Source organism: Phaethon aethereus, assembly GCF_964289735.1.
Source record: "Phaethon aethereus genome assembly, chromosome: 12".
NCBI classification, from domain to species: domain Eukaryota; kingdom Metazoa; phylum Chordata; class Aves; order Phaethontiformes; family Phaethontidae; genus Phaethon; species Phaethon aethereus.
The window spans coordinates 583,262-594,918 of NC_138588.1; the positions used below are offsets into that span (position 1 = coordinate 583,262).

The 11,657-nt window shown below is 65.0% G+C and overlaps 1 protein-coding gene across 1 annotated transcript in view; it reads left to right on the forward strand.

Moving 5' to 3' along the window:
- The window catches only part of RASGRF1 (Ras protein specific guanine nucleotide releasing factor 1), a gene marked incomplete at both ends in the record, with an annotated part of 41,045 nt that overhangs the window by 10,842 nt on the left and 18,546 nt on the right, over positions 1 to 11,657 (forward strand). The window contains 7 exons of the mRNA XM_082005171.1: positions 2,074 to 2,180; positions 3,034 to 3,181; positions 6,136 to 6,228; positions 7,158 to 7,411; positions 9,143 to 9,222; positions 9,707 to 9,900; positions 10,401 to 10,510. Of these exons, the coding sequence (XP_081861297.1) occupies positions 2,074 to 2,180; positions 3,034 to 3,181; positions 6,136 to 6,228; positions 7,158 to 7,411; positions 9,143 to 9,222; positions 9,707 to 9,900; positions 10,401 to 10,510 (986 nt within the window). The remainder of the gene's footprint in view (positions 1 to 2,073; positions 2,181 to 3,033; positions 3,182 to 6,135; positions 6,229 to 7,157; positions 7,412 to 9,142; positions 9,223 to 9,706; positions 9,901 to 10,400; positions 10,511 to 11,657) is intronic.

An 11,657-nucleotide genomic window follows, 5' to 3' on the forward strand; every position in this document is an offset into this window, starting at 1 on the left:
TCCCAGCCCTCCTGTCCCCATGGGTGGGCCACCGGGGCTGGGGAGCGGGTGCTTGGCAGTGCCCTCGCACGGCTGGTGGTATCCTGGAGTCGCCGTGTGAGGGGGAGGATTTCCAGACTTGCAAATGTGACGAGCTCTTTTTAATGCTGTTTGCAAGGGAAGGGACGCAAGAGAGACGGGCATAAAGCAGAGAGGTGTAACTACCCACACGGTTTGAGACCAAGAATTTCTGGTGCGTTTTCTATCAGAGGCGTCTCGTTGCCAATAAAAGCCTTTGGGGGTGGGAGGGAAAGGAAAGGGGGGTGAGCAGCGAAGGGCTGCGGGGCTGCTCGGCTCAGACGTGTCCTGCAGACAGAGACGAGCCAGCAGCCCGGCTGCCCGCAGCTCTCGCCGGCCTGGCCGCGGTGGGACGGGGAAGGGCTGGGAGACGGACGATGATGTGCTTTGCCATGGAGAAAGCTTCATAAGAAGAAAACTCATCTGCAGGATCAGCAATAAAAAGATATCGCACCTAAAGGATCCTATATTGCGCCTAAAGGATCCTGGGCAGAAGTAAAGGGGACGCACCGTCACAGGGTCGCGGCAACAACCGGTCGCCCCCACAAGGCGGAAGAGCTGTTTCTAAAGGAGGGCTGTGGCGGGGCCCCAGGGCGGTGCGGGGTCCCCGGGCTCCCCGTCTCCTCTGCAGGACCCCAGCGGGCTGAGCGGGCCCAGAGGGTGTTTCTCAGGCTGCCGCCCAGCGAGACACGCGCCCGAGGTGGGCATGGTGCTGGCTGGGGGAGCTGGTGTCCGTCCGCCCGTGCTGCCTGCGCCGGCGTCACCCGGGAGCAGCGGCCAGGCTGAGCCTCTGTGTCCCGCTTTCACCAAAAGCCTCCTGCACCCACCTGGAGATCCTTCTCCTCGACGCCCCTGGGCCTGAATAGGGGTGGGAAGGGGACGAGAGTAAAGGTGCCTGGGGAGGGGGAGGACGGGGGAGCGGGGAGGGGTAGCCGTGTTTGGGGGAGGCGTGGTGAGCAGTACCCGCGGTGTTCAGCACAGGGGTGGCGATGGTGCGGGACCGGCTGCCTGTACAGGGCAAGTGCCCGCCTTGCCCCGGTGCAGCACCCCGCTGCCCGTCCCTGCCCGCAGCCCTGCGCCGGGGCAGGTTCCCGTGCGGGCTCCTGCCTGCGCTGTGGTGCCCATCTGCGTTTTCGTGGTGCGCCGGGGTCCGGGCTGCAGCTGGCTGCCGTCCTGGGGAGCAGTGGGGAGCGCGCCAGGGAGCAAGCGGCTGCTGCAGGTTGGCTTTGGTGGGATTTCTTGCCATGGTACCTGTTAATTCAGATCCCTCGTTAGACCTAGCAGAGGAGCAGATAATGCCAGGATGAGCTTTTTCGGGCGGGTTTCGTTTTAGCCCAGTTATTCCAGGCAGCATCCGGCGCTGCAGCGTGGTCCCTGTTTCCTAGGAGACTGCCGGAGAGCACAGGAGCAGCACGAGCCCCAGCCGGCGCGGGCTGCACCGTGCACAATTAGCACAAATACTGGAAATGTCAAGGGAGGCTAAATATAGCCCTGCGCCGCGTCCTCTTGCACCGGAGCCGCTGGAGCCTCTCGGCTCGAGTGGTGCGAGCACGTGGGGCCGGGGCTCTGCCCAGCATCAAGCCCCAGCAGCAGCAGCGGGGCTTCGTTTTGGTGCCCAAGGGTGCTCGCTGCCCGTGCAGGCAGGGATGCAGGCAGCCTGCTGCCGGGTCTGGCTAACGGCCGTGCTCATCCGCCCCTTTCCCAGGTGAGGGTTGTCCCCGGGGCGATGGCCGCAGGCTCCTGGACCTCGGTGGTTTCAGGCTTATCTGAAGCCCGGTGTTTGCCCGGTGGGATTTCCCCATTTCCCAGCCCTGTCCTTGCCCGCGGCACGGCTGCGCTGCCTCGCCGGCCAGGAGCCGCTTTTCCCCGAGCGCTGAGGGCAGCACATCTCGGCCGTGCTCCTGGTATTTCAAAATGGGTTTTTTTACATTAAGCAACCTGTGGTGGATCATAAAGCACTTTTCTGACGGCCCCGTGCGAGCGAGCAGTGACCTCACCCTCTCTTTGCTCCCGCAGCATTACTTTACCGTTAATTTCAACCACGAGAACCAGAAGACCCTGGAGCTGAGGACCGAGGATGCCAAGGACTGCGACGAGTGGGTGGCAGCCATAGCTCACGCCAGGTATCGCCCTCCGCCGGCGCAGACCCGGGGACGGGGGGTGTCAGAGGCGAAGCTGTGCCCGAGGGCGGCTGTGGGCAGGGCTGCGGGCAGGGCTGCGGGCAGGGAGCCGTTGAGCTGGGTACTGCCAGCAGGCAGAGCGGTTTTGGCCCCCAGCCCCGTGTCAGGGACCCTCATGCAGAGCAGGAGGTGCCTCCCTGGCCCCACACCTGCCCGTCCCCATCTCCATCCCCGGCACGCTGGCACTGCCTGTCCCAGCCTGGTGCCGGAGGAACGCCCGATTCACCACCGGGTTCAGGCGCTGTTGGGAAGGGTTTCCTCTGGGGTAGCAAAAACGGTGAGAAAGAGGTTTTTCCAAGCTCGTGTTTCTGTGCCGTGGCAATGCTCGTGCAGCCTACTTGCTTGCCGGGGAGAGCGGTCAGGAGCTGGCACGGCACAGCCACGCGACCGCCAAAGGAGGCCGCCGGTGGCCGCGAGAAGCGGGGGGCAGGTGCGTGTTGTGTGCCGGAGATGAGAGAACTATCATCTGCTGCAGCACCGTAGTGAGAGCAGATGTTCGTAAGAGCTTGTGCACGGGTGTCCTCCTCCTCGCTAAACTTTTGGGACACGGTAGGTGAGAGAGGTTTGGCCGTGGGGGTTTTTTTTTTACGTCTCCTACCATTTCCCAAAAATTTGTGTCGTCTGCACCCTCACGGTGAGCCCAAGTCCTCTCCAAAGCGGTCGGTTCTGAGTAGCAGCATCCCCAACCCCCCCAGAAGACCTCGGCGAGCAAACACCCAAGTTCACGTGCACGTCCCGCAGGCCGTGGCGGCGGCTCCCGGGGACGAGGGCTGCTCACGGCCGGGTCTGCCTGCAGCTACAGGACCCTGGCGACGGAGCACGAGGCGCTGATGCAGAAGTACCTCCATCTCCTGCAGATCGTGGAAACGGAGAAGACTGTTGCCAAGCAACTCCGCCAGCAGATCGAGGACGGGGAGATCGAGATCGAGCGCTTGAAGGCCGAGGTGAGGAGCCCCGCGTCGCCCTGCGGATGCGCTGCCGCTCCCCGGGGTGACCCGCGGGCTGCGGGCGGGCGGGCGGCATCGCCGCGTTGGCAGGGACCGGGATGTCGCAGCTGGCGTATTTGCGCCGGGCCGGCCCCCTTCTCTTGCAGAGAGGGGCGAGGGCGTCGCCCCCGCTGGAGGTTCTTCTTGCTGGAGCCGTGTGGCTGTGGCTGCGCCGGCGCGGCGCGTGCGTGAGGCTCGGTGCGGTCCCTGTCGCCGGGATGCTGCCGCGGCAGGGAAGGGTTCGCCCCGGCAGCGAGCGAAGAGGCGACTGTGGCCGCGGGAGGGAGCCAGTGCCGGGTGCGCACGGCGTCACCCAGGCGCACCAGGGCGTCAACGTGCCGGAAACGACACAGGCGCTTCACGAAGAAGAGCGCGTCGCTTCAGCGAGCGCAGCCCGTGGAACCTGTTGCCCGTAGCTTGTCCCAGCAGCTCTCGCAGCAGTTTTGCCGCTCCGTAGTTTGCGGCGTTGGGTGGCAGGAAGGATGACGCGATGCAGGTTAAGGCAGACGAAGCAACAAAATGCAGAAGTGACGCAGCAGAGGCGCCGCGGGAAGCTCGCGTCTCTCGGGCGCCCGGGCGGCGGGTGCTCGGAGCCGTGGGTCTGCCCGTGCTGCCTGGCCCCCGCCTGGCAGGGCTGCGGCTGGCCCCGGGGGCCCTCTCGCCGCCAGGGTTTTGGCTGCTGGCGGGTGTTGGTGCCGGTGGTATGGCGGGACCGGTGGGCGTGGGGCACCCCGGAGCCAGCGCTGCCGCCGGCCCCCTCCTCACGTCTGGCGGGGAGGGTCGGGCAGCGGCGTGGTGGTGCAGGCAGCTGGCAGCGGGTCCTGCTGCCTGCTGGGCTGAGACGTCGACCTCGAACCAGCCAAAACCCCGACATTGCCACAAAGGGGGCAACTGGAGAGGCAGTGAGGGCAGGAGCGGTTTGGCACGTCCTTCTGGAGGTCTTTTCCTTAAGTTTTGAAATTCTGAGTTTAAAAGGGCGGATTAATGGCAATCCCTGACCGCGAGTCGGGGTACGCTGAAGGCTGCTGTTGGTCTCGGGGGACTGGGGAGCCGCAAGCCTTTCCCAGGAGTGGTTTCGGCACCGCTGCAGTTGTGCTCTCCAATGGAACAGGATCAGCCCCAAAACTGCTCCGGCCGCAGCCCGCAGCACCCGCTCGCTGGGGGGTTTCTCCTGGGACCCCGGTCCGGTGCTGGCCGGGAGCCCTCCAGGTCCGGTCCAGCTGCCGAGTCAGGGCGAGCTCGGCTCCCCTGGGAGCGCGGCTGGCGTAAGGGGTGGGGGGGAGTGAGCGTCCCGATGAGCTTTCGGTCAGGGGAGGTGGGAGGTGTGTTGTGAACCCTGAAATTAGCTGGGGGTCGGGATCGCCCGATCCCGCGGAGGCGCCTGGCAGAGCTGCAGCCTGTCCCGTCCCCTGTGCCAGGCACAGTAGGTTTTACCTTGCATTTGTTTGTTTGTTGGTTGTTTTTTTTTACTTTTCCACATGCTTTGAAGCAGAGATCAAATAATCAGCTTCTACTTTAATGTGCAAATTTTGCTCACCCGATTTAAAAAAAAGAAATGAAAACAAAACCGTGGCACCAGAAAACCTGCTCCATGGGTCCCGGCCGAGATACGCCCGGAGCCAGTGTGAGGAATGGCTTTGGTGCTCTCAAACACTTTAAATGCAGAGAGGATGCCAGGGATGTTCGGAGAAGAGCACGGGGAGAGGAAAAAAATGTCTAAAAAAAAAATCTTCTAAATTCTAATCCCATGTAATAAAATAGGATGAAACCGATAGAGCTGCATTGGAGCTGAATCAGTGCCTGTGAGCCCGTGGCCGCTTTCTCCGGCGTGTTCCTGCTGCTGCTGAGGCCGGCGGCGCTGGGGGCGGCTCCGCTGGGATGCTGGGGGGCCGGGGCAGCCCCGGGACCCGCCGCTGAGCCCTCTGCGCCGCGGCCGGGCTGCGCCAGCGGCACAAGCGGAGCCGGCTGGATCGGGCTCGTCCCCAGCCCCGCGCCCTCCCTCCCGGCAGTGGGAGGCTGTGGGGAAATGCCTCCACGCTGAGCGCTGGGTTCTGCCCCGTCCGGCTCCCCCAGCAGCCGCCTCCACTCGTCCTTTGCTTTTCTTTCCTTCCCAACAGTCCAGACACCAGAAAACCAACACACGCGTGGCGGGTCGCGCAGTTGCTGCTGCGCTCAGTTCCCGGCGTCGCGGGGAAGCAGAGCCTCCCGCTGAAAAAGATCTCAACTCCTTTCTCTCCAAAACTTCTTGGAAAGTACTCTTTCAAAGCAGTTTTCTTGTTTTTATTATTTTCTATAAAAACAAAATTAAAATCACATTTTCCCTAATTCTCATTTTCTGAATAGTACATCCTCTGTTTTCCTACCCTTTCCCGTAGCTTTACGCGGTGGGCAGCGGGGTGAGGAAGAGCGCAGGCGAGAATCAGTAAAACTTGAAACGCTTGAAGCTAATGAGATTCGACCCAGTTTGCGTTGGGAAGCTGTGGCTGGATGAGAGTTTGTCCCCATCTGCGAGTTTTAGGGTGCAAATGACTGGAGATTTTTCTGCCATTTTCTTTCCAACTCGTTCTTTAATGATTTTTTTCCTCAGAAAGCGAAGGCTTTCTGAGGAAACGGGTGCGGTTTGCATTGGGCGCCCGACAGGACTTCCAGGTCCCCGTCTCCGCGGCGTGTTCGGTGGGTGCTGGGGATGCCAGGGGCTCGGCAGCACCCTGACGGCTCTGCAGCGTTTTTTTATCTGCTTCGCCTACCGGTCTCCCGTTAAGACAGAATCGGCACAATACGTCCCTGGGCTGTAGTGAAGCCGGAGGTGTGTGCCATTCCCCGGTGCCGTGCGGGAGCAGGGCTTGTCCTCGGTTCCCAGGACGTGCCGGGATGCGCCGGGGCGGCTGCTCACGCCCGCCCTGTGCCCGCAGATCGCCTCCCTGCTCAAGGACCACGAGCGCATCCAGGCCGGCCAGACCAGCGCGCCCAGCGACGACGACAGCGACATCAAGAAAATCAAGAAGGTGGGTGGTGGCGCGCGAGCGGCGCGGGGCCAGAGCTGGCGCTCGGCGGGGTCCCGGTGCTCGTGGCAGTGCGGCAGGCGCGCTCCGTGTGGGGCTGGTGGCGATTGGCCTGGGGGAGCTGTCTGAGGAGGTGTCTCTGCTAACGGGGTTTTTTTAGGAGGAAAATGTGTTTCGCAGAACAAAACCTTCTGTTGGCTGCGTTTGCTCCGCGGGGCACTCGCCGCTTTCCGCGGGTGAGCGAGGCGTCCCTGCCCGTGCCGGCTCGTGCACAAACGGCACCACTTACCTCTCGCTCCTCCCGCGGCTGGGGTTACGTCTCTTACTGCTGCGAGGAAGAAGCCACCCCCCAGCAGGGACCGATAGGCCCCCTGAGGGCTCTGCTCCAAACGCCGCACGCTTGGGCAGAACCAGCCGCGCTTGCCAGCAGACGCGGCTTGCCGTGTGCCCTGCTCCCGCAGGCGATTCCCTGAGCCCGGCAAGCGTGGAAGTGCCTCGGCCTCCCTGCCGTGCTGCAGAGGGGACCGGCGCTGCTGCTGCTTGGGTAGCGGGTGCTGCTCTCGCCCGGCCCCCGGGAAAGCCTCCGCCGGCGCCAGGGCACCCGCTGCCCCGTGCAGGGAACGTGGGGTTGAACCCCACGGGCGTGGGGCAGTGGGCAGTGGCTGCACGCGTGGACGGAGCTCTGGGCACAGACCGGGATGTGCTGCGGATGCTCGTTTACACGAGGAAGCGTCGGAAGCTTCTCTAGGTCGCTGAATACATCTCTGCCTGTTGGGGTGCGCAGAGAGGTGCTGGCTCCAGGGGGGCTTTGGTGCCCCGGTTCGCCGGGCGATGGCGGGTGCCGGGTAGGGCTCAGCACCCGGCAGGCTGGGAGTCGCCGCCTGCGCGACTCGTCAGCCCGGACCCTAATGCGGCCGCTGCCCCCTCGGCAGGTGCAGAGCTTCCTGCGGGGCTGGCTGTGCCGCAGGAAGTGGAAGACGATCATCCAGGACTACATCAGGTCCCCCCACGCCGACAGCATGCGCAAGAGGAACCAGGTCGTCTTCAGCATGCTGGAGGCGGAGGCCGAGTACGTCCAGCAGCTCCACATCCTCGTCAACAACTTCCTGCGGCCGCTGCGGATGGCGGCCAGCTCCAAGAAGCCTCCCATCACGCACGACGACGTCAGCAGCATATTCCTCAACAGGTGAGTTCCATCCCGGGCTCCAAGAGCTCTGCAGCTCCCCGGCAGAGCCGACAGCCTCCGGGCAGGTGTTGGTGGCTGCAACCCACTGTCCTCCCCTGGGAATGGGTGTTGGGGTGCTCGGTGCTGGAGGCTCCCCGGGAGCCTGCAGCTTGGCCCCCGAAGCCATGGTTGGAAGCTCACCATCCCCATGGGACGCCTGCGCAAGCAGCCCGCTGAGTGCTTGGCACTGACACGAGGCGGTGCCACGGGAGACGGTGCTGCAGGGCCTCGGTAGCGGGTTGGGCTGCCAGGAGCCCGTCGGTATGACGCCCTGCTCTGGTGTCGGGGAGGACGGTGTCCTTTGGTGCTGATGGCAGCCCACAGGTAGCGATGGACGGGCGAAGCGGGGAGAACACAGCTCTTGCAGGAGATGGGGGGGGGGGGGCGTAGCCTCTCCGGCACGGGGTCGTCGCCACTGCAAAATGTGCTGAGAGCGGCCGTGCCCGGGCGCGGGCAGGGATGGGAGGTGCTGCTTCCGACCCCAGCCAGGCCGTGGTGGTGCCAGGTGTGTCAGCGGTACGTGCCGGGTTTAACGGCAGCGGCAGTGCCGCCATCTCACGGACGGCACTGACCCCAGCGGCAAGTCCTCCCAGCCAGCCCTGGAGGTGCCGGCCATCCGTCCCTTGCAGAGGGGAGCGTGTCCGGCAGCGGCGCTCACGGCTCCCGGGGTTTGCTCCTGCCTCTCTCCGCCGCCCTCCCAGCTGCTGCTGGGCCGCCTGGGGTGCCAGCCCGCCCTGGAAGCTGAGCCGGCCCCACACCGCAGAGCCCGGGTTCCATCTCTCCCCCACATCTGGGCTTGTGCGAAGCCAGCGCCTCGGCTGGGGCTGCCGAGCCCCGCTGCCCGGCCTTGTCTCGTCCCCGTGGCCCGAAGGAGGTCCCTCGCCGTGGGGTCTCTTGGAGAACGCGGGCTGGCTCGGAGCTCCAGCCAGGAGCACCCTGTCCTGCCGAGGCCAGGGAGAGCCGGGGTGCCCGGGGCGGGGAGGCCGACGGGTGCCTGAGGGGCTGCACCCCGCCGAGCGTCGCCCGCCCGCAGGAGCGGGGCTGCCCCGGCTCGGCGGAGCTCTGCCCTCCTCGGCAAAGGCTTTGGCCCGTTCCCGCTCTGCCGGGCCTGGCGGGCCGCGGCAGCGCTCGGGCAGGGCCGGAGAGCGCGGGCCGTGGCGGAGGCAGAGCCGCCCGGCCGGGAGAGGGTGATTCGTGCGCTGCTGGAAGCCGAGCAAACGCCGTGCCTGGCTGTCGGCGCGACAGGCGGAAGGCGTCAGTCTCCCAAGGGGAGTGGAACTGGTAGCAGAGGGGATTATTAATTAGCTCCCAGCCTGCGGCTAACGGGGACAGGGGCACGCACGGGGTCGGACAGCGGGTGCTGGGCGCGGGGGAGCCGATGGCGCTTTCGCCCCCCCCAGCACCGCTCTGCAAGGCTGGCCTGGGGGTGGGGGGCTCATTCCCTTGCGGTAAGGGGGGTCTGGGCTCCCCTGCATTTTGGGGTTGACTTCTGAGGGGAGCTTCAGGCTGCTGGGTTCGTCCCCCTCCTCCTCTGTCCTTGTCCACCCTTCTGTGCGCACCCCCTCTGCACCCACCACCTCCCTGGCCAGTCCGAGGGTGCTCCTGCCCCCACTCTGGGCTGGTGATTTCGTCTAATGACTCATTATTTGCCACTTGCTCGCCTGTCTTTTCACTCCTGGGTTTATCTTTCAGCGAAACGATCATGTTTTTGCACCAAATCTTTTACCAAGGCCTGAAGGCAAGGATATCCAGCTGGCCGACGCTGGTGCTGGGTGAGTGCGTCTCGCCTCCTCGCCGCGTTTCCTTCCCGCTCGCCGGCAGAGCCCAGCCCGCGCTCCTCCTCCTCGTGCGATTCCACAGGCGCTTTGCTGTCCGGCCGCAGTGGTGAAGCGCGTTGCACAGCACGTCGTTGCTTGTTCACGTCGGTCACGGAGGCGAGGACGGGAGCAAAAAGCCCCAGAGAAACCCAGTTGCTGCGTTCCTGGTTCTGCCGCGCGGTGGGAGGGGTGGGCCGGGCCGGGCCACGCACGGGGGAGCTGGTGCTGAAGAGGTTGCTGTGTCCGACGAGACCCTCAGCTAGCTCTGCAGGGAGTCTGTAAAACCCCAGCTGGGCAGGCCTGGGGCTTGCACAAGCAGCACGAGGCGCTGGGTGGGACCCGGGGGTGAGGAGGGTTGGGGGCTGGGGGGGCTGTGCTGGGACCCCGGGGCGTGGGCTGGACCCGCACACCCACCTCCCCGCCGCCTCTCCGCTCGCAGCCGACTTGTTCGACATCCTGCTGCCCATGCTGAACATCTACCAGGAGTTCGTGAGGAACCACCAGTACAGCCTGCAGATCCTGGCGCACTGCAAGCAGAACCGGGACTTCGACAAGCTGCTGAAGCACTACGAGGCCAAGCCCGACTGCGAGGAGAGGACCCTGGAGACCTTCCTGACCTACCCCATGTTCCAGGTGACCGCTGGTGCCGGGATTGGCCCTGGGGATGCCGACATGGCGCCGGCAGCAGGGGACGGGCTGAGTGGCGCAAACCCAGCCCCGCAGCAGACACCGGGTGGTGGGGAGGCAAAGCCGGGGTGAAGATGGCCTGTGGCTGGACCCCGCGTGGTCCCACTCTGCTCCTGGGACCTGCTCAGGCCATTGCTGGGCTGGTCGGTGCTGCGGGAGGACTTCGCTGCCGGCTTCCCAGTTAGCCCATGCTGCTGGGACATGGATGGGGCACAGCAGGGTCCTGGGCAAAGCGCCACGCCATTCCCCCTCTTCCTCAAGTTTTAGCACGAGGAACTTGGACGCTTTCATAACCTCCTGGATCAGGGGGCCTGAGGCACAGTGTCCCTGGCCACGGAGGCTCCGGGAGCAGCGTGGGGTGGGCACCCGCAGCCCTCTGTGCCCCCTCCAGCCTGCCCGCTGCCCGCGCTGCGCCGCGGCTGATGCCCTGGTCTGTTGTGCCGCAGATCCCCAGGTACATCCTGACGCTGCACGAGCTGCTGGCTCACACCCCCCACGAGCACGTGGAGAGGAACAGCCTGGATTACGCCAAGTCCAAGCTGGAAGAGCTCTCCAGGTCAGACCCACTGCTGCCCATCGCTGCCCGTCCCTGCGGCCGGGGCTGGGGGACCCGAGGCAGCTCTCGCACCCAGAGGGTTCGGGCTGGTGGAGGAGCTCTTGGCTGGGCTGCCGGCACGGTGCGCTGCCCTTCTGGGTGGGGAGAGGGGCTGGGACAGGCAGACCCTGACCCACAGGGTTTGGAGAGCATGCAGTGCCGGTGGGGCCGGGCTGGCCCAGGTACAGCGCCCGCAGGGAGAAGCCGGTGGAGGCGGTGACGGAGGGGCTGTGCTGCCCCTCGGGGATGGGACGCAGGAGAAGCTCGGCCTCGGTTCGCTCGGAGCCTGTTGGCCGTCCCTGACAGGGACGAAACCCCTCGTGAGCCGCTGGCACGGGGGGATGTGCCTGCTCGAGCCGGGTGCTGTGGGTGACCTTCTGGGGAGCTCGCCCAGTGCCGCTGCCTGCCCGCGCGCCCTGCCTGCTGCGCGGGCACCGGCAGCGACCACGGCCCTGCGCTAAAGGTGCCTCGCGCTGCCTTAGCCGGGACCTGCCCTCCCGTTGCCCTGTCCTCTGCGTTTCGAAGGCTGAGGCATTCCCGTGCCGTCTCCCACCCTCCTGTGCAAATCCGTCCCCGGAGCCGGCGGGATGGGAGCCTGGCTGCTTCTGGCCAGGGCTGCGTTTTTCCAGGGCCCCTTAACAACGAAATATGAGTTCTGGAGGGCTGGGATGGCTCTGAAGGTCTGGCTCTGTCCTCTGTCTGGCGCGGGTCTGCTGCTGGGTGCTGGCGGCTGCCCCATGGGAAGGGGCCAAGTGCCTCCGAGGTCTCCGCAATGAGCCCCTGGGAATTGGCTGCGATTCCCTGTTCCCGATGCTCTCCCCCCACAGGCCACAGACTGAAGCGTTCTGTGTCCCTTGCCGGCGTATTGCAACGGTGCTAAACCCAGCGGCGCTCCTCGGTCCTGAGGCAATCCATAGAAAGAGTGTCCGTCCCTTTTCTCACTCCTCAAGGAGCAGTGACGTTGGAGGGGGCTGGTGATGGCAGGATCTGTCTGCCCTAAATCTGAATTTCCTGATTTCCAAGCAAGAAATACTGACGTTTCAATATTTGGGGATCTGGAGGTACGGTCCAGGCTGATGTGTAGGTTACCTCCTGAGCCCCCGGGTCT